Here is a 26,580-nt window from a genome sequence, read left to right on the forward strand (position 1 = left end):
TCTCTCAGATAAACACACCTGATTCAGATAATCAGCTCGTTAGACGAGAGATAGGTGCATTAACTGTGTTCCGAATGATATGACCCCTAGACAGTGTTCATTGCTCCCTATTCCATGAGCAGGGGAAATCTGTTTAAGTTTTCTTCTCTTCGGAACATTAATTCATAGATTTATGCTGTGCCTCTGCCTGCACTGTCTTCACACACAGACGAGTGTGACATCATATACCTCTATAAATAAATACAATTTAAATTCTCGCACACTTCGTTTCGAACTGGAATCATGGTTGAATATCCGGTGATGTCAACTTCGCAGGGCACTTATGTTCGAATAGAACAAAGGTCGTACATGATAAGAGATACGAAATGTGCAGGGCAGGGACTGAGATTTGGAAACACTGATCTATGTGGTGAATCCCTCAGCTCAAATTGCACATATCAATTGCACATTTCATATTAAATTAATCTAAGACAAGTAGAAGCACCACCATGAAATACATGCTGATGTACGTCTGGACTCAGATCAACAATCTTAATGAATTGTACCTGACTGAACAGACCCACTTCAGCACTTGACAAAACCAATGGTGTTTTTCGCTCCAAGACTGGAGGCAAAAGCTCAATTCAGAAGTCACCACCGTGCAGGACAAGTCATCTCATGAATGATCAAAAGCCCAGAGTCTACGTACTGTATGTGGCAAGAGTTTAAATCAACTATTGCCAAAAAAGAGATGTCACAAAATTGAATGTCAAGGCACTTCCCCGAGTGAGGATCTTGTCTTTGAGCGACATGAAAGTCAGGCAACAAAGTAATTCAAAGAACTAAAAATATAGTAAGAACTTGGCAGCTCCAATTCTAGTCAGTTGTATTGGAGAGAAAGCTAATCGCACAGTTTTACTGGACTTGGCTACTTTGGCGTCATCTACTTATGAGGATCCTAGCGATAAAACCTGCACCTTTCCATTCAGGGCTCATGTTTAGATCTAAATGCATTTGATACTGTAATATAGTACCTGCACGTGAAATCTCTTCTATCCGAGGTCATTCGTATAAATATTACTACCTCTACATACTGTACACTAATGAGGCTTTCAGTCTTCATAGCGTCTTTGGGTTAAGTACATGCAAGGAATAGTTGCCATGTCCAACCAACTTTTAGTTGAATCAATGAATGCTATGATACAGAAAAACACTTACGGATAGATGATACTTATGTAAATAATTTTTTTATATTTTCTAGCAGTACAAAAGGCAGGGGAAATAATTGTACTAAGCTGTCTGAGATATGCTATTTGATTTTAAATACTGATTTAAATACGTTTCCCCCTTACAATATTTTTTCTCTCTTTAATTATAATTTTTAGTTTTTCTCTTTATTTCTGATAATGATGATTTCTCATTGGAGATGCCAAGTCATTATAATAGGGGTTATTTGATAAAGTAGCTGAAACAATACTGTCTACAACAGGGCATCCCGTGGGTAGAGCTGAAGTGTTGCCTTGACTTGAGCTTTGATTCTCATACGCATTTTTCATAAACGGGCAATACTTGTTACCCATAATTCCCTTTTCTTTAAATATTGTAACACAAGAAACAAAAAGTTTGAAGAACTGTAATACAGATTCATAAATATATCTACTGTATATAGCCCACGATTGGTATCACATCTTCCTTTGAACATTAATATAAAAAAATTAATTAAAAACAATAAAAAAAAAACCTTCCAACACAAATAAAATAGATTATTTTCTTAAAACATCGAAACACACTGATAATCCTTTGGAGCATCTTTTGCTATGCTGATCTGTAGCAGTACTTGTGGTGTTGAGCCCTCAGGAAATTTGAGACATTTTTTTTAAATCCAGTGACCTGGAGACCTGAGCGTCTTTTTCAGGTACAGATCGCTATAGCGTTAAAATCCCTGGGAGGACCCATGCTGGGGTCCTTTTAAACATATTCTACACGAGAAAAGGTAACGAAAAGATAGGGAGGGGGCATTCGACTGGGATCACAGAGATCTAAGATTCCACCGACTGCTCAGAGACCGTCTTAAGCAGGTTTTTGTATACCATCGAGTTCATGAATCGCGGATATGAGTCTCTTTGCATTAGTGTGAATATCTGGAGCTGTGCATCGTCAAATGTGTGGGATGTTGGCTCCAGCATGTTTCTGTTTATAACCTCTCGAACTCTAGAGTCGAGGCTCACCTGAAAAAAGCACAAAAAACAAGAATATTAACCATCCTGATTATACAGGAAATGTGATTAGGTTGTTTCTAGATGTGCTGATGTGTTCTCTCACCTCTTTGGGTGAGAGGATAGAGATGTAGTCTTCATATATTATCCGTGCCTTCTCCTCGATGACGCTCTTATTGGTTTCCTTACTGAATTCCTCGCAGGCCAACCAGAAGAGCATGTTTTCCTCACTGAATTCGGTGCGCAGAAACTGCCGGAAGGCACTTCTTCCAGCGGGGCAGTGCATCAGTTTGTCGAAAGACTGACCCCACAAGCAGACCTCCTCCGCAGTCGGTTTCAGACTGCCAAAAAACAGAGAGGTCTTAGTCAACAAACGCATCAGTAACAGTTTTCTCCTGTTCTTTTTTTCATGAAATACTGTTACAGCAAAAATATTTTAGGTGTAATTTGTCAGAAATTTTAATGTTGCAAAACTATAATAATTCATTTAAATAAAAATAAAGAATATTGTGGGGTACTCTGTCAAAAAGTTGCATCCTAGAGAAAAATAGTAGTTCATTTAAATAAAAACAAAGAATGTTTTGGGGTAATTTGTCATAAAGTTGCATCCTAGAGAAAAATAGTAGTTCATTTAAATAAAAATAAAGAATTTTTTGGGTAATTTGTCAGAAACTTACATCCTACAGAAAAGTAGTAATTCATTTAAATAAAATAAAGATTATTTTATATGTCATTTTTCAGAACGTTGCATCTCACAAAACTACAGCAATAAATTAAAATAAAAATATAGTATATTTTGGGATAATTTGTCAGAAAGTTGCATCCTAGAGAAAAATAGTAATCCGTTTAAATAAAAATAAAGAATATTGTGGGGTACTTTGTCAAAAAGTTGCATCCTACAGAAAAATAGTAGTTCATTTAAATAAAAATAAAGAATATTTTGGGGTAATTTGTCATAAAGTCGCATCCTACAGAAAAATAGTAATTCATTTAAATAATAATAATAAAAAAATTTGTATGTAATTTCTCAGAACGTTGCATCTCACAAAACTACAGCAATTAATTTAAATAAAAATACAGAATATTTTGGGATAATTTGTCTGAAAGTTGCATCTTGAACAACTATAATTTTTTTTTTTTTTATAAAACAAAACTAAATTAACTTTGCAAACAATTTAGATTATGAAGCTATAAAAGCCTTTTTTGGTTTCAATATTTTACATAAAAAGCATGTCTTTTTATATATTTATTTATTATTACATATAAATATCCAATTACACCCAATTAACAAAACATTGTAGCTAACCAATATGTTGTTGTTGTTGTTTTTTTTTAAATGACCTGTAAGTTACTTTTTACTTAAGTATTTTTACTAAACCTCTTCCAATAAAAGGCTGGATTGACTGACCTTTCCTCAAAGTCTGCATTCCCCTCTGCTTTAAAATCATATGAGGCTCTCCGGTTCCTCTCATCTCTGTCTTCATTCCTAACAGTGAGACTGCAAGGTAGTAAACACATCATGATCCCAAGACACCTAACAGTAGGCATTAGGAAGCCTTGGAGTATCTTTCACCTGCTCAATGTTCAGTTTATATCTGTAACTGGTGCTCATTATAAGCTCACAGCCAGAATATCAAGAGTTCTGGTGTTTTTCAAAGCAGATGTCTTGGGATCTCAGACACTTCAGTAAAAATGACATCATACTTGCAGAATGAGCAAAAACAGTACTTAAATCACATCTAAGCAAAATTCCAGGTATATTTACTGTAGTGAAGATAAGTAATAATCTTGTCAAATGCAATTATTTTCTTATAATACAGTTATTTCCTGGCCATTAGTTTGGCCCGAAACTAACCTTGTTAGATAAGATCTCACATTAGCAGCGTAACGAAAGAAAAACTCCTACCAGGAGCAGCTGCAGCAACAGCACCAACAGAAGCAGCAAGCATTGGAGCCACGGTTCCCCTGGCTGGGCTGCTCGTTCTGCGCCGGTGCTGTGGTGCCCGCCACCGACTCCTGTTGCACCGACATCTGCCTCTTTCGCATCTCCATCCGCTCTGATCCCATGGGCTGCAGGAAACAGGATGCAACTGAGACGGAGCCAATACAACTGCAGCCACAGAGATCAACGGGATGAATTAATGGATCAGCAAACAAATGTAGGGTTTAGATACTGGAGGAAGATATTTTCCTCAAGTCCACTTAAACATTTTATGGTTTCCAATGGAGAAAATAATGCTTTTAATGAAACAACAAATATGCACAAAAGTGGCTTCCATTAACTGATCATGCTAGAAATTAAAAGGATGGATGGCAACCCCCACAAGATGCTGAATTGACAGCAACTGGGTGAAGAAGACTTTTTTCAAGTTTTAACTTGACAAGAAACCAAAATGTCCTAGCATGTCACAAACACTAACATGCCCGAACATGTCACGTCATACTTATTTCAAACAGCTCTCCACAGCTGCTTTGAATAAATGGATACAACCCATACATAAACATGTGTCTTTTTTGTAAAGGCTTTCTAGATTTTGTGTGAGGAAAAGTCATTTTTACAACTAATAACTGATAGATTACAGTTTCTACCATATCTGAATCATAAGCATGTTCAAGAAATAGCTTATTATCATAAGACAATTATCACATTCAGTGATACAGTGCTTCTCATTCTGCGAACATGCATAGGCCTACAGCACAATAAATTTAGACTTGTTGCCATGTGGGTGGGTTTTCTCTATTTCTTCAAGCTTTGGTGTCTGCACTGATTTAAACAACCTGGATTTAGGGTTCAAATAAACCATGCACTGGATAAAAACCGAAGGTTATTTGAAGCAAATGTGTAAGTTCCTGTACTGAGCTGTCTTTATGAATGCATAGATAGGCCTACCAGTTATAATTGTTAGGCTAAATGACTCCTGATCAATAGTTCTGATCTTGCTGTGTTCATTCCAAAGAATCGTGGAATCAAATTCCTCGCTTGAGCTGAAAGATGTTGGAATATTTGGGGGTAGGAGGGAGCGCAGCACGCATCTAGCTGCAGTCGGATCCCTTCATCAGTGATCACAGCCGCGGTGCATAAAAAATGCTCGAGCCGTGATAGATGGTAATAAACACGATTAAAAAAAAAATAATAATAATAATTTGGTATTTTCCGAATTTTTTGCCTGCATGATTTCACGACTAGTAAACGATGATGATTACACTGGCTCACAGAAAAGCCTGATATGGTCTGCTAGATTTTACCGAAGCAGAACAGACGAAAGAAGGAATAGCTATTATAGCTTTAAATGTGAACCGCATCCTTAAAGATGGGGCGCACTGGGAAAAATCAAAAGACAGCGCATTCTACTAAAAAAAACAAAACCGTAATGGACTAACAGCATTTCCATCGCATATCCTCGCATTGCAAATGCCACCATGAAGCCCAATATCTCTTTATCGCCCAGGACAACCATCGAAAAGACGTTTCTGTCAAACATGACATGCCATCTTCAACAATCAAAATCAAAGATCGTTTTCTCCACGGATACCTTGTATATTTAAAAAACAACTTAGGATCCCCATACTTACAATTTCACCATGTATGCCCAGAGATAAGAGATATTCTTTGCCTTGATTACATCCGTTGGCATAAGGATTTTTTAAAGACCGGCTGTTTTTTGACAATGCGCATGCGTGTCTCTCGCGAGCTGTGGCGGTGGTAGCGTAAATCCTCTGGATGGCACTGATACACGATGCACTTACATCTAACGGTGAAATACGACATATTTAAATGTTTTCCTGCATTCCTGCGGTTTTAACTTTCAAATTATTTACACACCCAACGCCACGCATCCGCATGCGGTTTGTCAAGAATACGAATCGCAAACGTCAGCTAGTAGCCTAATAAATAAAACGCTTTTATTGTTTTGTGTGTTTACTCGAGGAGGATGCCTAGGTTTAACACTGCCACCAATGAAATCAGTGGTCATGCAGACCGATTGTGTCCCTGTGCGCCTCACATAAGGTGTCAGTAATGTCACTGAATGTGACTGACAGGGTTATAGTGGACCATGGACTTAAAATGTGAGGAAGACCCCTGCCCTAAGCACAGTAACATCATAAGGAGGAGGTTCCCTTTCTCGTCAGGAACCAGGGCTTTCTTTTAGAGTCACTGGTGACATAATAGATTCTGTTGTAGCCTACTCTTGGATGAAATGTGTGCATTTTACAAGAATGTAATAAACGTTCACCAAATTCTTTAAATAAATAAATGAATAAATAATAATAAAACTATATTGAAAACAGTCAGGAGCAAGACATTTTAAACTATTTTTAAATATCAGTATGTTGATTTTGTGCAAGTGAATACTGGAAAACAGTCAATTTGTTACTTCAGTGTGAATAACTCAGGAATTTGATTTGCAATTAACAGTTCTTTAATGTCTGAAATTAGACAATTAGTAATTAGTAATGTTATTATTGTAACAGCATGCAGCTGATATCGTTGGAATATTTTTATTTTTACATGTAATATTCCAGTTCACATTCGAAGTTCTCAAATTACCAGCCTCTTCACACTTTTACTTAAAACAAACTCACTTATTAATTGTCTAATATTGTTCATAGATTGAGATGGTTGGATCAAATCTTGGTGACAGAATAGAGGCGGATCGCAGCGCAACTGACTCTGTCCGTGGTCCTGAATTCGCATCAACATCAACAGTTTCTAGCAACCAAAAGCATATAAATACTCGTCGTGCAATGAAATGCCAAATATAATAGTAACTCGTTATATTGTAAGCATGAGAACGGTAATATACGGTTATGAAAACGCTTATGACTTCAACTCAACCACATGACGTGTTCATTTGCTAAAATAATTAGCAGTCGCATACAGTCGTGATTACCATCTTTGCTGGTCTACGGCCTTTCATTGGGAACTCTAAAAGAAATAGTGACATCTGCTGGAGCTGTGAGCAGAATTGCTGGAAAAACAGATTTGAGTAAGACATTAAAGACAAGTCTACTGTGCATATCAGAAACGCCGTATTTAAAGGTGATAATGTGCGATGCAAATAATTCATATCCTTCGGGAATACTTAGAAACGTGAAACTAAAGATCTAGATATAGTATATGTGGAGATAGAGTCATGGCATCCGACCACTGTGTAGGATAAGAGAGAGGGAGAGGCACAGCTCTTTGCAAACACTAGGTGGTACTGTTTGACCGCTTGTATAGGTCTATACCTTTTCCCAAATAACTGCAGTGTTTAATGGCTAGGGCTGCATATTTTAAATTCATTTGCATCACTAGATATCAATTCTGATAATTCTTTTAGTGTGCTTTAAAGTCTATTGATTTTAGGTTGTGAAATTGAATGTTCTAAACAGTCTTAGACTAAATATAAAATATCACCTGGTGGCACATTCAGAAACAGAGAAGGACAGCTCAACCTATGCTGCTGTATCCATGACAGATGAAAGTTTTAATGCTTTAACAAACATTAGATATATGAAATCATTGCCCTTAGTGTGCTTATTTTTCTGCAAACAGTAGCCTTCCAGATGGAAATCAAAATATATAGTCAAGAGAACACAATAAATTGCTCATTTAGAATGGCATCAGTAAAACAATAAGTCTATACTCTTTAAAGTTGACATATAGCCACTGGGTTTCTTCAGAGTTATGAATTAAATACGACTATCATGTAATTCTTTTTATATCTTCAGGAGTGTTTATGTATTTTGTTATGTGACTGTTTATTGGACCAGCATTCTTTGACAAAGTGCAGGATTTCTGTTACTCCGATACATATTCTTATAAAAAGTGAAAGGTCTGTTTTGAAATGATTTCACATCAAAACCAATTCCTTAATGCCAATAGCGGCGCAGAACTGTTCTCTCTGACCTTTGAAAAAGAAAGGTCAGGAAAAACACAAACCGAGAACTCTCTAGGAGAGCAGAAGCTGGTCTTAAGGTTCATGCCATTTTCAAATTGATCTCGTTGAAGGTTATTAGAGTTTCTCTTATGTGAATTTAAGACATTCATTAAAAATACACCAGATGTCCACTGCTGTAAGTTTCAAGGCCAGTCAGGTGTTTTATATTAAACTGTCTATGATCATCTAACAAAGAGCTTTTTAATCTTGCAATTAAAAGTGAATAGAAAGTGTTCCTTTCAATGAGGAAAAGCTCTGAATCTGAAACTGTCATTTTTCCTCTGGCATCATTTAATAACTAAAAGAGACTGTCTAATTTCCATCCAACATGCTGAAGATGTCAAAGAGCAACTATGTAGAGCTCAGTCTAGAAAAACCTGTCACATTTACTCAGATGTTTCACAATGATGAGTGCGATAGGTCATACTATAATCAGTACAGCCAATTCAGAAAAATAAGTATATCCTGACTTTTTTTTTTTTTTTTTTTTTCAGATATTTTGTGTAATCTGCCACCAAAAGCATAAAAACAAAACATGTTTAAAAAACATACATTTTGCATATCAGCAGTGTACCTATTGTGTCTGAATGATATTTATTGCACCAATTTAAAACATCTAATTAAGGGATAGTTCACCTCAAATGGAAATGACTCTTTTTTTTTGTCTATACAATATACTCCTTGGGGTCCATTGTTGTTTTGGACATCACTAACTTTATAAACGAACTGAAACCTTATAAAAAAAATTATCTGTTTGTGTTCCACAGAAGAATGTAAGTTACATGTTTTTAGAATGAAATGAGGGTGAGTAAATCATATTCATTTGGTAAACAATCACTTTAAAAGAAAACGCATGACTTTGGTGCAATATTTCAGCTTACTAAAGACAGTTACATTTCAGAATTCCATGTTCTTATAATCAATAAAGCCATGAAAATTACATTTTAACTGTATAGTCCAAGGAGGACTGGCCCCCTGGTGCATGGTGTTTCTCAAGGTGTTTTTTTTTTTTTTTTTTTTTTTTTAGTAGGGTGATATGCCCAAAAACTTAAACCATGATATGCAGCATTTTAAATATGGCAACGACACATCACATAATATGAACAAGGTTTGTCACTACACCAAAATTGTATTTAAACCCAAACCATACAATTACTAATCCTCAATATCACCTCAAAACAGATTGTTAACTTCAGTTGACAACTATTATACATCCAACTTAAATGTTATAAATGCATTAACGTTGCAGCCTATCTTGTCACCCAGCTTTAAATGTGGACTTTAACAAATAAAGGTATTATAAACATTGACATTCACTTCTTTAAAGCTGTTAAATAATATGGTGTATTTTTAACATAAGAGCGGGTGCCCCCATTTAACTTGAATGTGTGGGACTTCCGTTATCATCCGCTTCCAGTTATTTTTAGCTGTACAAAACAGCTTGTTTTGCTGCTTGATACTGCATATTAGCATGTCTTATTGTAATATTTTAATTTATTGTCTGAATAATAATCTCACTGGATCATAGCTCAAATAATTTAACTGTTTACTGCACTTCGTCATTCTAGTTGTTTACCTACATTATAGCAGCTAATGAATTGGAAGTCTTGCATATCCACAGAAAATAGCTTACTTCCGTGTTGCACGATATTAGATAATCACTCTTCTAATTCCAAAGGTAAACTGCCAAAGTATTTTTGATGTTTGTCATGATGTCTAAGTGTTTAAAAATAAGATTTCATCAAAAACCCACAGTGTAGACCTTATGTGTACAATCATGTTGGTGTGAAGCTATTCCTATTAAACAAAACGTGTTGCGTAAATTGTGTTGCACCTACTTGATTATGCAATCATTTAGTCAAATACTCTTAATCCGTTTTCAGACAGGAAGGCTTCTAGAAATAACCTGATCACATCAAAGAGAGCTGCCTTCACAGACAATAAATAACATCCTGAAACCACTGGTATAATTCTATGGACATGGAAAGCATTTGTTACTGTGAAAATCTGTACTTTCTCATCATAGTCAATCTAGCTGTCAAGAATGACAAAATGCTCTTTTGTAAAGCTCTTGTGGCTCTCATGCATGGCTATCTTTAAATAATTAATAGTGCTGACATGATTCAGTTTGGTGCATACTCTGACTTACCTCAAAGGATATGGGATCCTTTGATCTGTCCTCCGTATTATCATTCTCATCCTCATTTTCATAACTTCTTGTTGCAAAGTAACCCTCGTCGTGCCGACAGGCCAAAAGAAGATGCCGTAGCTGCCCCCACATCAAGTAGGGAGAAAGCCGAATGCTCTGTACCACAGAAGAGGACCAGACCTCCCACTTTAAGACGATTCTGTTACATGGCATAGCTCATCTAAAGCCTTTCAGTGCTGTTAAAGAACAAACATGTTCCCAAAGACCCAAAGCCATGAGGTTTCTCATGATCCGCGGCAGTTTCACATCTCTGGTCAGTAGGTACCTTAACAAAAGGAACTTAAACAGAAGACAACAAATGAGAGCAGCACTTGGTGAACAGGACAGAAAAGGGATTACACTTGTGCATGTCCCATCAAGTCTGATCCCCCAGTGGTTTAGTGCACTTCAAAGGCTTAGGACAGATTAAACACAGGATGTGTGCGCCTGTCGTTCACAGTCATGAGTGTGTGGTGTGAGCGACATTTTTAAGAAAGTGGATGCATTTATAGAGTACAATATATAAGAATTTCACCAGTCAGATGTGGTTAACTTGACTACTCTTTACTCTTTCATTAACTTCTATGTGCTAAAAGCTTGATTTCTATACTTAGAAAAGTCATGTAAATGAATGATAATAGATTACATATGACTGTATTATATACAGATGTATATTAAATGAAAGCATGAACATTTATTAACAGAGGTACTGTACGCCTATATTATGTCATCATACCTCAAATTTCTCTATAAAATTTACTGGTTGCTGCAGGCTTCGAATATTGTTGTGTAGCTACATTAGGGGTGCTTAGAGTCAAAAAGTTGAAGAACCACTGATAATATAAATAGAGGTACGCCTATATTATGTCATCATACCTCAAATTTCTCTATAAAGCACGACTCAAATTTCTTCTGTGTTTGACGTTTCATGGTGTTCTTTATGAACGCGTCCAGTGACAACATCATTTCCATAAAAGCACCACTAAACGAATCAGTGAACGCATTTTAACGGATTCAAATGATTCGATTCACTGAGCTGAATCAAAATCCTCACCACTGGAAAGATTGTGCTCTTTAAAGGGTTAATTCGCTGGTCCTCTCACATGACAGCATCACGTGACATTGATCCCGTGACGTCTTGCAGCAATTTGACAGCAGAGGCAGCAGGTAAGCGAGAAGTCAAATATATTTCTAATATTTGTATTAGAATTATTGCTTATCGGGTTCACAAATAATTACCAGATAACTGTATAGTAAGGTCTGACTGAACACAAAGTCTAAGCGCTACGTTACCTTTCTAACCTGCTGTTTTCTGCATTAGCAGTTGTCAATGTCTCTATCCATTCAGTATTTTTGTTTGTTTGTTTTGAAGACGTATAACAAATTTTATCCAATTATCTTAAAAAGATATGTCCAGACCTACCGGAACGTTTAGTTAATCTCATCTATATTTTAAGTGAATTAGCATTTTTACCCGTTCACCCTTAGCTAGCTGATACACGTCCCTTGCTAACGTTACGCTAAAACATTTTAATAGTGTTTATTAATAACACACCGTAGTTTTTGCACAGTAATCTTTGTTAAACATATTTTTTTCATTGTGTTACCGATTCTAACCACTTATCGAGGTGATGATTTAGCTGGAATGAGTACATGATTATTTGTTATAGTGGCCTTTTCAGGGACAGCACATCACGATTTGATGTTGTGTTCAGTTTTAAGGTCCTAATATACAAGAACTCAAGATGGATATCCGAGGGGCAGTGGACGCTGCCGTCCCTACCAATATCATCGCAGCCAAGGCCGCAGAGGTCCGAGCAAACAAGGTCAACTGGCAGTCCTACCTCCAGTGAGTACATCTCAGTACCACTTCTGCTTCAGTTTTCCTCTCCTAGATCCGATGGAACAACTACATCTGAAATCTGAAAGCATTTTTTGGATCTTGTAGCATACTGTCACAAGAGACCGAAATTTTGAAGCCTATGATGCCTAAAATGCTGTCTTTGTAGGTTGCTCACTAGTTTGAACAGGTCACTGACTATGAAACAAGAACAAAATCAGTTGTGTATCTTGAGAATTTGGATCTTGGATATCTTTCTTTGATACAGATTTAAGTTAACTTAAGTTAACTTAGCATATTTGCTGATTTCCCTGGTGTAATGCTTCTCTAAAACAGGAAGGAGTTATAGATCTTTTAAGGAAACTGACTTCTTTGTGTCATTGTCTTGTGACCGTTATGATGGAGGTAGTGTGTGTGGCTGTCTGTTTCTGTGTGTTTTTGTCTTTTTCTGGTTCTGAGAGTGAGTGTTTTAAGGTTTGTCATTTATTGTATCCATAGTCCTCCCTTAATGTTATTTACCAACTAAGCCAACACTAGGTTTTTTTTTTTTTTTTTTTTTTTTTTTTTAATGAAGATGCTTTTAAAGGTAGTAATTTATGCTTAAGCAGAATCTACTGTGGATAATTATAGTTATATGTTCTAACCCATATGTGATATTTACTGTTTACATGGTAGCATAGTTAGTTACTCTCCCATCATAAAACCCAGAAAGCTTTTCAGTGGTGTCAGGGACTTTATATGATTGGCTAATGCATGTGAGACAAGCTGACTTTAACATGATGTCCAGTGAAAAGACATGGAGTTTGTCATTTCCTTTTTGTATTACAAAATCCCTGTCTTCTGTTTATTTTTTCTGTCAAATGTGTGTGTTAATCACTTCTACTGTTCAGAAGATTAGGGTCAGGTTTAGAAAGAAATCAGGAAATTAATACTTTTATGTAGCACCTGGAGCAATAAATGGGTTTTAAAATGTTTAAATTGTTACAAAAAAATCTGTTTCAGATAAATGCTGTTTGGGCATGTGGCAGGTGAAATCAGATTGATGCAAGGAAGGCAATAGCACAAATGTACTTGGCTGGTCATCTTACATTAGTCCTTGACACCATCTTAAAAATCAGAGTAAAAGTGCAAAATAACAGTTCAGAAAGTTTCATTGTTCTCTCATATTTCTCACAAGTTTTGAAACTCAACAAAATGCATTTTTGCAACATACAGTAAAGCAGTGTTAGATCATGCCTTCACAACTAGACAGCAAAGTTGTCTAATACCCAAAACCTGTTAACAGCAAGTCTTGTCTGGTACCCAAAACCAGTACCCAAAACTGTATTAAGGAGCAGGTCAGATGGGTTTCTGAAAAATCTCTCTTTTGCAGTTTATAACGTAGCTATCCTTAAATGAAAACAATCTGCAAAGTTGTTAATCAAAAAAGTGCATGATAAATAAAGATATTGTCTCTCAAAAGAGAGAGTCGGTTCTGAATCGTCGTAACGAGTCGTTATATTTTCGAATCATTTGTCTGTTACCGGTGTACGTCACTGGGTAACACATTTGCATAATCCCCACCTGCCCGCGAAATATGAACAGAGTCTGATCTGCCCACAAACACTTTTGCTATAAGTGCGTTTACATCATGTTGAGAAGACGCGGTGTTCAAGGATACCACAGAAATACAATTCGAGCCTTTTGTTGTGTGCTTGTCATTTTATCAAGAACTGCTTCTCTAATCTGGGCTTTTATCTTCGTTGGCTTCTAATCTTCTTAATTTGGACTAACAAGCTCTCTGAACCATGACCTGTGAGTAGTACGATTGATACGTTAGGTGTACATTTTCAATTGAGTGCTCAAAATATAATTTTTTTGTGCCAATATGTGATGTATACCTAGTGCAGCTTTAGGTTTCCAGGTAAAGCACGATATTACTGTCTTACTGAAGTAGTTCTAAAAATTCGCAGTGAACCTAAGAATATGTCGATTTATTGTAGACTGACGTTGTTCTAATTACTTTGTTTAATAATAAAGAATGTAGTGTAGCACACAGACTTTATAATAATTGTGAAATTGCTGTTTATTGTGCTGCACTGGCAGTTACAGGGTTAATGCGGGAGAGTTGAGTGATTTCGGCTGGTGCTCCTGTGATACAACTGTTCTGCGTTCTGATTAAAAGTTAAGACCAAGCTTCTTTTGTCTGTCGTTCTTCAAACATTACAGTAGACATATTTTGTTTTACAAACTGTATTTTTTAATCAGTTAGTCACGTTAGCACTCGGCTATTGTATCCACCTAGTGTTCACAGTTTAGCAGCTAAACTTTAGCTGTGGGCACGATTCGCTTGCATAAGTGTTTTTGTATTTTATGTCATTATAAGAACGGATTGACTATATTATTGTTTTATGTAAAGGTGCTTTGTCAATGGTAGCGCTGGCTAACTGGCTCAAGGACTCATCTCTGTGCTGACCAATCAGAGCAGAGTAGGCTTGAGGAAGGGAGGGGTTTGCTTCGAACTTGCTTGAAACGAATCATTTCCTAATCACTGGCAAATGACTCTAATATTAAATGTATATTCTGAGAAAATGACAATGTTTTCTGACCTTAGATGCATTTAAACCTGATGTAGGGGACTCCAATACAATATTGGGACACTTTAAAATACCATCTGACCTGCTCTTTAACAGTCTTCTTTCAGCCAAGAAGTTGACTGAGCAAAGCCAGTGGAGAGCAGAAGCAAGAGATGAAGTAATGGTAAAAAAAGGAGCAGAGTTTTTTGAATAAGCTTAGTTGTGTATGTTTCAATGCTTGATCAGACTTCGTCTGACCAGTACAAATACAAGAATTAGTGTTATACCAAACTGCTTCACAACAACGTCTCATAAACCTTGAATTTCCATCAATATACTCTCTTATCTCTTATTCATGAAGACTAACATACCTTGAAACCACACAATCATAAGGCTAAACGACAATGGGAAAATAATATAAAAACAACAATATAATATAAATTAATAATCAATAAATTATTATTATAAATGATTATATGATTAAATGGAATAATAAATGATTAAATAATAAATTGTTATAAAGAAATGAATGAATAAATGGAGAATAAATGAATATAAAAGAAGGAAAGTAATGTATGGTTGCTCTCTTAGCTCCCTTTTTATGTAACTTTTTCAGATTTTTCTAAGATTTTAACATCAGCAGATCAGCACAGTGCTCAACAACATATCTTTGGCACAAACACTAAACCAAAAACTTTTCGGGACTGGAATAATACTAGGAAAAAGAAGACTCTTTGCGTCCCACTGCCAGCAGCTTACATTCCGGAGACGGGAACACACAGCTGCCTACATTCAAACTGACAAGAAAGAAAATGTCCTGTGAATCTAGTGAATCTCAACAGTTTATACCAAGCGTAGAGGAACAAGCCGAAACTGATCGACAGACTAATTGATGGTACAAACAGGGAGTGAGACCCAAAGACGCGGGACATCAGATTGTCACTGACATCTTGTATTGCTGCCGTAACATCCTCTATTCCAGATACAGCTATGGCAAGGCTTGCAAACACTGGTATTCTACCACCCCCTATACATCTTGATAACAGATTTGAAGCATTAATGAATGTGGGTAAGGAATCCCCAAATGGGATTGAACATGGATTGTATCAGGTAGCAGCTGACATTGCTACTAACAGGCATTACAGACAGCTGCATTCAGTTCAGAGTGCAGTTGAGCCCAGGACTCTGATAGTGGGTGACTCCATTATCAGAAACATCAGTAGCAGGACTACAACTACATGCTGCTTTCCTCAAGCAACCATCTCTGATGTGAACAAGGAACTTCGATACTTCCTAATGAAGCACTAGACTGCAAATCGAATCATCATCCATGTGGGGAAGAATGATATTCGGAAAGAGCCGTCAGAGCTCCTTAAGAAGGATTTCATTGAACACTTTGAAACACTTCAAAGGCTTGAAGTTCAGTCGTTCATCAGTGGACCACTCCCAGCAAGGGGAACTAACATGTTTTCACGGTTGCTTGGGCTGAATACATGGCTATAAAGAACCTGCAGTATAAAAGGAGTCAACTTCATCAACAACTTCAATCTTTTCTGGAGCCAAAGACAACTTTTTAAACTTGATAGCCTCAACCCAAATAAACTTGGTGCAAGACTGCTAAAAGACAATATCTATTTCTCCCTCTGTCACCCTTTAGCAGTGTATGCCAATCCACTAGGGCTGTGAATCTTTGGGTAGACAGCGATTCGATTCATGATTCATAAGTTTTTAATTCGATTCAAGAACGATTTTTTCACATTTTGAACGATTCAGTTCAATTCAATTCACAATTCAGTTCGATTTGATTCGATTATAACGATTCGTTTCTGCATTCTTTACGTGCATTCACAGGATTATTTAAATGCTTCCCCTAAATTCTTTCAATTCTTAGTCAGGGGGCAAATTACACAGCAGCCTTTATGGTAAGAGAACCATAGGTTGATAATATTTTGATATATTTTTCTCTGCTACCACTGAATCTAGATCTGTCTCTGTTAGAAAGAGATGCATTAACAATAACACTAGTGTGCTATTTATGGGTCTTTATCTTTAAGCATTTCTGCAGACTGTTGATCTTCTCCTTGATTCCTTTAACTCAAAAGTTAAGAACGTTATTATGTATTGCTCCTGTTAAAGTTAGTAAGCAGACTGGCAGACAAAAAATCACCTTGGAGAAAATCAACAGCAGTACCGAGTATGAAAAGACAATGCAGAAAATCTGAGCAGATGTGGCGGAAGATGAAACTTGAAATTCACTATAGCATCTATAAAGACAGCCTTCATGCTTTCAGTGTGGAACTAGCCACAGCTAGACAGACCTTCTTCTCAAACCTTATAAACAGTAACTTAAACTACACTCACACTCTTTTTGCTACTGTTGAGAGACTGACACCCCCCCCCCCCCCCCCCCCCCCAAGTCAGAAATGCTCTCAGACAGCAAATGCAATGAGTTTGCTTCCTTCTTTTCTGAGAAGATCAATAATATCAAAAAAGTGATTGGCACATCCTCAAGTTATGCAGAGGTCAGACAGATTCGACTGTAATTTCAAAAAGAAGTTATTATGTCTGTTTTTGAAGCAATTGATAACAAAATTTTGGAAGAAATAATATAGCACCTTAAATCGTCAACCTGCTATCTTGGCACACTTCCCACATCGTTTTTTCAAAAGTGTGCTTAACTGTTTAAAAGCAGATCTCTTAGAAGTGGTGAACGCCTCACTTCTTTCAGGGACTTTTTCAGGGTCTTCTTCTTCTTGCTTTATGGCGGATCGCAGACTTATAAGTGCATTACGCCATCTATCTCTCAAGTGGACCATTGACACTCTATCTCCAAACTCAATTAGGAGTGTCAATGGTCCACTTAAGAGATAGGTGGCGGTAATGCACTTATAAGTCTGTAATCCGCCATAAAGAGACTTAAAGGTCCACTTGAGAGACTTGCCTTGCCTTGCCTCTCTTGCAGCAAAACACACAGTTTGCATTTGATGATCCTTAGATCCTTCAGCAAATACAATTATAATTTAGATCTAATAAGAACATTGGATTTTTCATATGTAATAATAGTCAGACATTTTACTGAAAAAATACTGAGTGCACCTTTAATTTTTAAGGTGTAGACACTCGTTTGTAATCAATAGGACCCAATGGGACAAGTAACAATTTTATCAATGGGCCCAACCCATCAGCCCATCCTTATTATTGAGTCCTGCAAACTCTCCACAGAAATAAGATTTACTTGTGTGGGCTCTTTAGAATTGACTTATTGGATCTTTGACAGATTAAAACAGTAAAAAAGCAAGTGAGTAATTATGTTTAATAAAAAGAATGTGAACAATTGATGCACTTTGCTGAATTGCCTTTTGTTGTGCCTAACTCCCTTTTATTCATTGGTGAGTTTCATGCATTTCAGGGGCCAAATGATCTCAGCCGAGGACTGCGAGTTTATTAAGAAGTTTGAGATTGCTGGGTCTGAGGACAAGCAAGCAATTCTGACAAAAGAAGGACATCAGGTGGATATGACATTCTTCTAATATTAGTTTTGCCCCTTCCAAACTTTAAAAGTTTAAAAAGAAGAAATGTACCACATTCATTTAAACAGAGCTAGATCATTACCTGTGTTTTTAGGATTACATGTTGTATTTCTATTGAAGTCTGTACATTTAACTTTTTTTAACATAATTTTATTTGTAGTGTGCAAAGACCTTCCTCAACCTTATGGCTCATATATCTAAAGAGCAAACAGTTCAGTACATCCTGACCCTGATTGATGACACACTGCAGGTAAAAACACACACCATTTCGGAAACATAAAAAGTCAAACTCTAATGTCTGTTTTCTCATTGCCTGTCACACTTAAAAGCTTCAAAGTATTCATTTATAAGGCATATACTGACCCTTTATTATCTCTTTTGAAAGGTGTATAGTGTATTGAAATGAAAAATGCAGACAGTTACATGAATATTACTATGAAATTTTCTTTTTGTTTCTTCACAGCCTTGGTCTTGCCAGTGTTTAAAACAGAACAATGTCACACCCTCAAACTGATTTTGATTCATACTGTCACACTGTCAATGGCCTAGATGCCGATTGATGCTCTAGCTTGGCTGTTTCGCTGTATATTTTGTCAATATTATCTTTTAAGTTTGTGCTGATAGATGGCCTTCATAAAACCCACTTTCAGTTGCTTTTATGGAGTCTGTGGTTCTGTGTACAGAGTCTGTACTGAGTATTTCTGTATTCATTCAGTGGCTTGTCCCCTCACAGCTCATTTACCCTATGCCTCTATGATGAAATCTTCTGTTCACATGCAAAGTGGGTATCATTTTAAAACAAAGATAAAACAGGCTCATCTTTCTGTTTTAAAAATCAATTCATTTTATAAATGTGTCTCTGAGGAAGTATCATGTGCATGATGTAGGGTGTATTAAGTATTTTGCAGGGATGCCACAATGCTACCAAGTATAGCTCATGTTGTAGTGGCAGTGAAATGGAAGTACTTCACCCTTGCAGATGTAGTCACTGACTTTTTAAATGTCCATTTGTGGAAAGCTTTTAACTATATATCAGACAATGTGTCTGAGATCAGTTTATTTTATGTTGCAATAATGGGTCTTCTGCTCTACTATGCAGGAAAATCACCAGAGAGTTAATATCTTCTTTGATTATGCCAAGAAGACTAAGAATACAGCCTGGTCGTATTTCCTCCCAATGCTGAACCGTCAAGACCTCTTTACTGTTCACATGGTAAGTTGCTAAAAGGCAAAAAAAATAGATAAATATCTATAATATACACTACTGTTCAAACGTTTGGGGTCATTAAGATTTTTTTTTTTTTTTAAGAAATGTATACTTTTATTCCGCAATAATGCATTCAATCAATCAAATGTGAAAGTAGTAAGGACGTTTGCAATGTTACAGAACATTTAGGCCTATATTAAAAAAAAAAAAATGCTTTTCGGCTTTCTATTCACCAAATAATCCTGTCAGAGTTTTCACAAAGATATAAAACACCACAGCCATACTAGACAGAAAGTGCTTTATTACAATTATGAGCTAAAAATAATCACAATATGCCTTAAATTATTTGTTATAGCAGTGAAATTAATTTAATGTTTTTAAGAAGCTAATTTGACCTCCTATTTTCTTCTCTAAAAGAAAAGTAATTTCAACTACACGCATAAGAGCTTAAATTTCGCAATTAAATTTCAGGAGTGTGCAGGTGGTGTTTACTGATGGTTCAGCTGCATTTACGTGACAAAGTCACCGTGAAATATGGACCAATATCTCACAACCCTTTTCTCCTGGAAGAAAAATGTTTCCAAGTAATTACTGAACAAACTTAGCTTATCCTCCCTTCTCTCTATAATTACTTTGGAATGATGTCAGTTCCTAAACAGAAATATAACAAGTTTCCGGAGTTGTCCACATTCTTCCACACAGTATTCTGCTTACTATAGAATAGCATTGTGTTTTGTTCTTAAAAGCAATAAATTATGGTTATTATTATTATTTTTATTTTTTTTATCCAACTGTTACTCGTTTTATTCAACAGCACTAGATTAATAAGCTTACATTGAGGGCTAGTTCTAAACCTTTTGTTTTAGAGCCTATAGTTAATATGGGGTCTATCAATAATTCATCAAAGAGATTTCCATGCTTAGTTTCGAACATTCACTCAAAAGCAAAATGTTTTCCCAGGATACTCTCATTTTAGGGATACGTACTTCACACACAGAACAGCGTGAAGTCAGTCGTCACAGTTTAATTACCCTTCAGGCAGACAGCGGTCGCAGGGTGCTGAACTGCATGAGGATTGTATTGATTCCCCCTGCCATCCTCACCTCAGCTCTTAATGAAACACTCTGAAGTTCCTCTTTTGCATGGCAAGCAGAGTAAATGTCATGTCTTCTGGAAACATCAGAACAATGCATCTCTCAATGCATTCATTACCATAGCGCACACAGATGTTGGGAGTGATAGAGCTCTCAGTGAATCACTTCATCTGACCAATAATTCAAGCATATTCTGCAGTGGTTGCATATTCATTAGGCTGAAATGTTAATTTAGGATGTTTCATTTTAGGTTGAATGTTTCAGATGGATGCAGAGCAACAATTGCCATTTCTTATCCCTGTTAATGCTGTTAATTGTCCTTTGGCCTTTTGCCACTTTCATTCAGAGGAAAACCGAGAGAGGAAAGGAGATGATGTGGAGAGAGACTGAGAGCAGGACTGGAAAATTCTATGAGCTTTATACAAACTCTATTCCAGCTTATTGAGGCCAAACAAGGCGCACCAGGCCACAGCCCCGTCAAGGCATTTTATATATTCCCATTTTCAAGCATCTGTATGAAAGCCACGTATAACAGAAATGCATTTTTCAATCACTGATGCGACATTTCTCTTCTTTCCCTCAGGCTGCGCGGATCATAGCCAAGCTGGCTGCCTGGGGACGTGACCTGATGGAGGGCAGTGACCTGAACTACTACTTCAACTGGATTAAGACCCAGCTCAGCTCTCAGGTAGAAAACAAAGAGATTCTATCATAAAATCAACAGACCTTCTCTCTAACCAATTAAAAGAACAGTTCACCCAAAAATGACAATTCAATCATTTACTCACTGTCATGTCATTCCAGAATGACTGATTTTTGCACCTAGGACAAAAGCTGCTTTAAACGCAAAAGATGGTCAGGTCACACCAACTGTTGATTTCATTTACTTAATAGAAGTTAATTGATAAAGAAAATCTATTAATGACATTTTTTTGACAGCATCCTCATTTTACAGCATTTTTACCTAAGTGCCTAAAACTTTTAACAGTACTGTAGTTTTGCAGGTATGTTTCTTGAAGCATCTTAGACACCCTGCAGCACTTCTTCTGGATTTAGTCTCAGTTTGCTCTGTTTCTTCATGTCATTCCAGACAGACTGGATGATGATGAGATCAGATCTCTGTGTGGAGCACTGGCTGTTGTCAGACTCCTTGTGCAAACAAAAATCTTACTGGATTATTACAATTAATGTCAAAAAAATGAATGTTTGGAAATGTAAACTGTTATTTCCTATTGACACACTACAGCATAAGATAGAAATAAATTACTTAAAACCATTTATTAGCTGGTGAAAATACTAGTGTTCTAATAATTTTGCCCACCACCATGGGCATCGCTAGGCCATTTTTAGGGGGGCTATTCGTGATCACCTCAGTCACCTTTAAATTTCATATGAAAACAGCGGCAGACTTCGGTCGGCCCCTCCCCGTATATCAGCGTGTCCTTCAAATCGCAGAGCGAGAAACAGAGGACAAGGTGTGTGTTTACCGATAGATTGTTATAATATCTGCATCGGTGCAGTTCTGTTCTTTGTCATAAATACAGTTTACAAAATATCACAGGGGAGCAATTGGTTCCCCATCTGCTGTAGCCTAAGTTTTTGCTGCGTTCACCCCTCATCACACCACAGCTGTTTCCTCTAGTGAAAATACAGCACATATGAACGCCTCATGTTGTCATTTTCATTTGGAAATGTAACTTTCAATGTAATAAATATTCCAGTGCATGCGGCAAAGAGATTTGCATACTTGAGCTAAGGAAAGAGGGTTGTACTAGAAATGAAAACTTTAAAATTTTGTGTCTGTACAGTAAACAGGTGTGTGTGTGAGATCATGAAGACTTGTATTTGGCTTATTCAGTTAATATGTTATACCTATCTATGCAATATACAGTTGAATACTGCACTTCTTCCTGGCCACCACTGTAGGTTTGGAACAACATGGGTGTGAGTAAATGATGTTACAGTTTTCATTTTAAAGGGGTCATATGATGCTTTTTTTAAAGATCATTATTTTGTGTATTTGGTATAACAGAATATGTTGACATGCTTTAATGTTCAAAAAACACATTATTTTTCAAATACTGTACATTATTGTAGGTCCTCTATGCCCCGCCTCTCTCAAACTCGTTGTTTTCTACAAAGTCCCTCCTTTTGACAAGCGCAGTCTGCTCTGATTGGCCAACTGACCCAGTGCATTGTGATTGGCTGATCACCGCAAACACTCGTCGGAAATGTAAAGTCCCTTTCCATAATCGCGAGCTTCATCTTTCAAAATAAATGTAAAGACAGTTAATAATGTCCTTAGATTTACCATCAGTTCAAGCCTGAAAGGGGAACAGAGTCGTGTGACAGACACAGTGATGAAGCTTGTATGTGTTTGCTGTACACAAGCCACGGACAGTTAAGACATCTGACTCCACTGTGTGATCCTCTCTCTCTCTCTCTCTCTCTCTCTCTCTCTCACACACTCTCTCACACACACACACACACACATGCGACGCGCAGATACTATTGGCAAATCTCCACATTTCAACAGTCAATAGCAAATAATTAAACTAATAATAAAATATACTTACAGTAGCTGATTCAGAAGCGCCAGATTGTCGTAGCAAAGTCAGAATTACCTCCTCTCCTAGGTTCTTGAAAAGGTCGTCCATAAAATGCATTGCTGTTCTGTTGTAAGTAATCTTAAAGATTCCTAAATGCATCTACTTTCGGAAGGCTTTTACTTTCGCCTAGATACACACAGCATCTCCCTGACATGGCTGCTTCAACACTAACTGCGGTTACTGAAACCACACCTTCTTTCTTTGCGTGAACATTTGGGCGGCATTACGCAACTATTTCCACATAGTGACGTAGACATGTGGGGGCATGTTTGAATGAGCTGTTTTAGGGGGGCGTGGCAGAGTCTTAACTTTGAGAAAGAATATCTCTTTGGATTTGAGACTTTAGTCTTTGCAACTTTACAGATCTTCTTTATGCACCAAGAGCTTGTAACACTCCAAAGAGAAAGGAAAAATTTAAATCACATCATATGACCCCTTTAAGATTTTTACATGAGATTTAAAGATAAAAAAATATATAAAAACTATAAAAAATAGCTCATACTGCACAGAAACTCTGTTTCCCAGCAGGCTTTTGTTTCTTGAAAAGCTCTTCACCTTGTCTAAAACACATCTGCTTCTTGTGTCAGTCACAGAACATAATGTACTGTGTCTGGATCAGTGTTGCTTCTGTGCCTTATGATGTAAATTTTCCTATACAATGAAACTTCAAAAGATGCCATCGCTTTCTTCTTGTTTTCAATCCTCCTCCTTTCACTGGAGTGTGAAAGGCAAGCTCAGACATAAAAGAATTTGTGATGTGCCAAAGCACTGGCCGTGCTGTGTTCCTTTAAAAAAAAAATTTTGCCTTTAGGTTTTTGGGGGTTTAAATAGGTAGCCTTCATATTTAGGTTTTTGGGGGTTTAAATAGGTAGCCAGTTAATATCAATAGCAGTTAAAGTAGTGTTTGTTATATTGCTGAATCCACATTGAAAATTTAAGATTCAAAATATCTGAAACAGAAAGGTTTTTGTTTTTTTTTCTAATGTAAACCAAAGAAACTAACATCAAATAAATTAAGAAATATATGATTGAACACTATTCGTATTTTTTTTTTTTTTTAATGGGTTGAATGTAAAATCTGGAAATAACAAAGGCTTGATGAAGTTTGATTTCTGTAATTTATATACTTTGTTTTACAATAAAATAACACCCAATTATTATATTTGTGAAGAGTAAATTTTCTTGAAAGCCATAGTAATGTCCAACTTGCAAGCCAATCAGTTTATGTGTCGATTTTTTTTTTTTTTTTTACTGATTCATTTTAATTGATTCACAAATTTCTCTGGATGATTCATAACCAAACTGATTTGAGTGATTGTTTTATATTATATATGAAACATAATTGGAAAGGTCATGGTAAATAGCTAACAAAACAGTAAGACAGCTTCAGACTTTCTGAGCCCAGCTTGTTTGTCAAACACTTTGCAGCACCTGCACAGGAACGAGTGAATTTGTATGTACTGGGGTCAAGATCTGCAGAGGCAGCCTTGTCAGGCCACTACTGCAGCAGAGTGCTTTTTTTATAAAGTGCACAACAAGAAGAATAAACCGAGAAGTGCCTAGAGCACGATTTGATCCTGGATCCTCCTGACTCAGAATGAGCTGTGAGCTCTGCTGCAGCAGGCCAGCCACAGATACAGATTAAGAGATTCACTCAGGGCGTAGTGGTGCTAAGTGCACTGGGTTGAGTCATTTACCACCAGCACATTGGAACCAGGGGTCAACCTTATTTGTGGTGGTACCGACTTATTTGCTTTAAAAAAAATGGTTTTCTAGAAGTTTTGTTTGTGTTACCTGCTTGAGAGAACTGGTGAAACAGCATCTTGAATTGCGTTTTTGTTTCTGTCTCTATGTCTCTGTTTCATGCCCACAATACTTTTTTGGTGTAGATATGCACATATATTTATGTCAAGCCAAGCCTGTCAGTGTACCAGGCAGTAAGTTATAAAGTAGCAAAAGATAAAAGCTGTTTTCCATGTATATCTGAGTTTTGTCCTAATCAGTCGCAACAAAGGGCAGGATGTTTTGTCAGTCGCTAAGTTCCTGTATTTACAATATTGCATCTTACAGTGAAATCTAACTGGTCTAAAATTCTGCTCTTAACAGCTGTACATTAAACATCAAATATCTTCTAATTGGCTGTGATTGTGTCACATAAACAAGGGTGTTTAGAGAACCGACTGGACAGAAATATTGCTTGTGGTTTTGTCACAGTATAAGTGTGTGTGTATGTTGTTGGATTTGAATGTATTCTTAATCGTAACCATTTTAGATGACCTTCAAACATATTTTGTGTCGTTTCTCAAGCCTGAGCCGAAATCCATTTTCATCAGAGTGCAAAAAATGTGTTTTGTAAGGACATGTTTGAGGATAGTTGTAATGAACTTCCATTTACATGCAGTACCAATAACAGAACAAGTGTTTTGATTATATCCGAGATTTGAAGGCTGTGTCAACATTACAAAATCTTGTTTTCACTCGTAAGCATCATTTATGGTGGAAACAGTGGGACATGTCCCATGCCACTTCTTTTTTATTTTTAGAAACTTTTTTATATATATATTTTACTCCACCATCATGCCATCAGCTCCAGTTGATTGCATTTCAGTGCAAACAAATGTGTCCTCATTCCTGATATACACTACTTTCCAAAATATTTGGATCGTAATTATTTTTAATCGTAAAATCTTATTTGAATCTTATGCCTACCAATGTGCTTTTATGTAATTAATAATTATTAATAGTTGTTTGCTATTAATATGTTTTAAATCCAACTTATTGTGTTTGCAACAGTGTTAATTTTGACTTAGTCTTAGTCTTTATCTTGAGGTAAAAATGCTTAATAGTCTTAGTCACATTTTAGTCATTTGAGTCTTTCAGTTTTAGTTGATAAAGTCTTTGCATTTTTGTCAACTTTTAGTCATTACTTTTAGTTAAACTGCAGTTGCCAACATTTATTTTGGTAGCTATTTTATATGTAGTCTTCAAACAAAAATAGCCATTAATTCTTCTATCTTAAGACCAAATCAATTATATGAGAAATTTGAATCAAGGATTGAATTTGGAAAAACTGGAATAAATTATGACAATTTTCATTTTTTGGTAGAGATACATATTAAACTAATTTTTCAGATACAATAGGTTTACTTAACAAGTATACATTTATTTAACATTAATGTTATTCTTTTGTTGGTTAACATTAATGACACTGATAGGTATTTAATTAGGAATGCTGTCCATTTAAGACGGAAGGCATGCATGTAATAGCCTACTGACACACATTCAGTTTTCACCCACCTTTTTACGTTAACTTAAGCCATAACAGACTGTATTTACATGAGATACTCTACATAATATACGTTTGGACTGCGGTGTGTGTGTATTTGAGCACTGAAAACTGATCGCGCGCTGTATGAGAATTGAAGAAGTGGAGTGTGC

General features: G+C 36.5%; 2 protein-coding genes across 6 annotated transcripts in view; one reads left to right on the plus strand and one right to left on the minus strand.

Annotated features, from left to right (window-relative positions):
• Positions 1 to 1,597: 1,597 nt before the first annotated feature.
• On the minus strand, positions 1,598 to 10,673 carry LOC109103228 (regulator of G-protein signaling 20-like). Of its 4 annotated transcripts, none has more exons than XM_019116605.2 (5): positions 10,269 to 10,673; positions 4,102 to 4,265; positions 3,604 to 3,693; positions 2,302 to 2,536; positions 1,598 to 2,207 (listed from the first exon to the last, which is right to left on the minus strand). In XM_019116605.2, exons 1-5 carry the CDS (start codon positions 10,479 to 10,481, stop codon positions 2,019 to 2,021), a joined length of 891 nt encoding a protein of 296 aa, XP_018972150.1. In that variant the 5' UTR covers positions 10,482 to 10,673; the 3' UTR covers positions 1,598 to 2,018. The 4 variants fall into 4 exon arrangements, with proteins under 4 accessions (XP_018972150.1, XP_018972156.2, XP_018972162.1 ...); XM_019116611.2 differs by having other exon boundaries at positions 3,604 to 3,681; positions 10,269 to 10,667; XM_019116617.2 differs by lacking the exon at positions 10,269 to 10,673 and adding an exon at positions 5,769 to 6,390 and having other exon boundaries at positions 4,102 to 4,305.
• A 668-nt stretch (positions 10,674 to 11,341) lies between these two features.
• Positions 11,342 to 26,580, plus strand: part of atp6v1h (ATPase H+ transporting V1 subunit H) — a 37,514-nt gene continuing 22,275 nt past the window's right edge. For both annotated transcript variants that reach the window (XM_019116591.2, XM_019116598.2), the window contains exons 1-6: positions 11,342 to 11,474; positions 12,023 to 12,156; positions 18,112 to 18,211; positions 18,393 to 18,482; positions 19,332 to 19,445; positions 21,117 to 21,221. In XM_019116591.2, the coding sequence (XP_018972136.1) occupies positions 12,053 to 12,156; positions 18,112 to 18,211; positions 18,393 to 18,482; positions 19,332 to 19,445; positions 21,117 to 21,221 (513 nt within the window). In that variant the 5' untranslated portion in view covers positions 11,342 to 11,474; positions 12,023 to 12,052. The remainder of the gene's footprint in view (positions 11,475 to 12,022; positions 12,157 to 18,111; positions 18,212 to 18,392; positions 18,483 to 19,331; positions 19,446 to 21,116; positions 21,222 to 26,580) is intronic.

The sequence above is a fragment of the Cyprinus carpio genome, chromosome B2 (assembly GCF_018340385.1).
Source record: "Cyprinus carpio isolate SPL01 chromosome B2, ASM1834038v1, whole genome shotgun sequence".
NCBI classification, from domain to species: domain Eukaryota; kingdom Metazoa; phylum Chordata; class Actinopteri; order Cypriniformes; family Cyprinidae; genus Cyprinus; species Cyprinus carpio.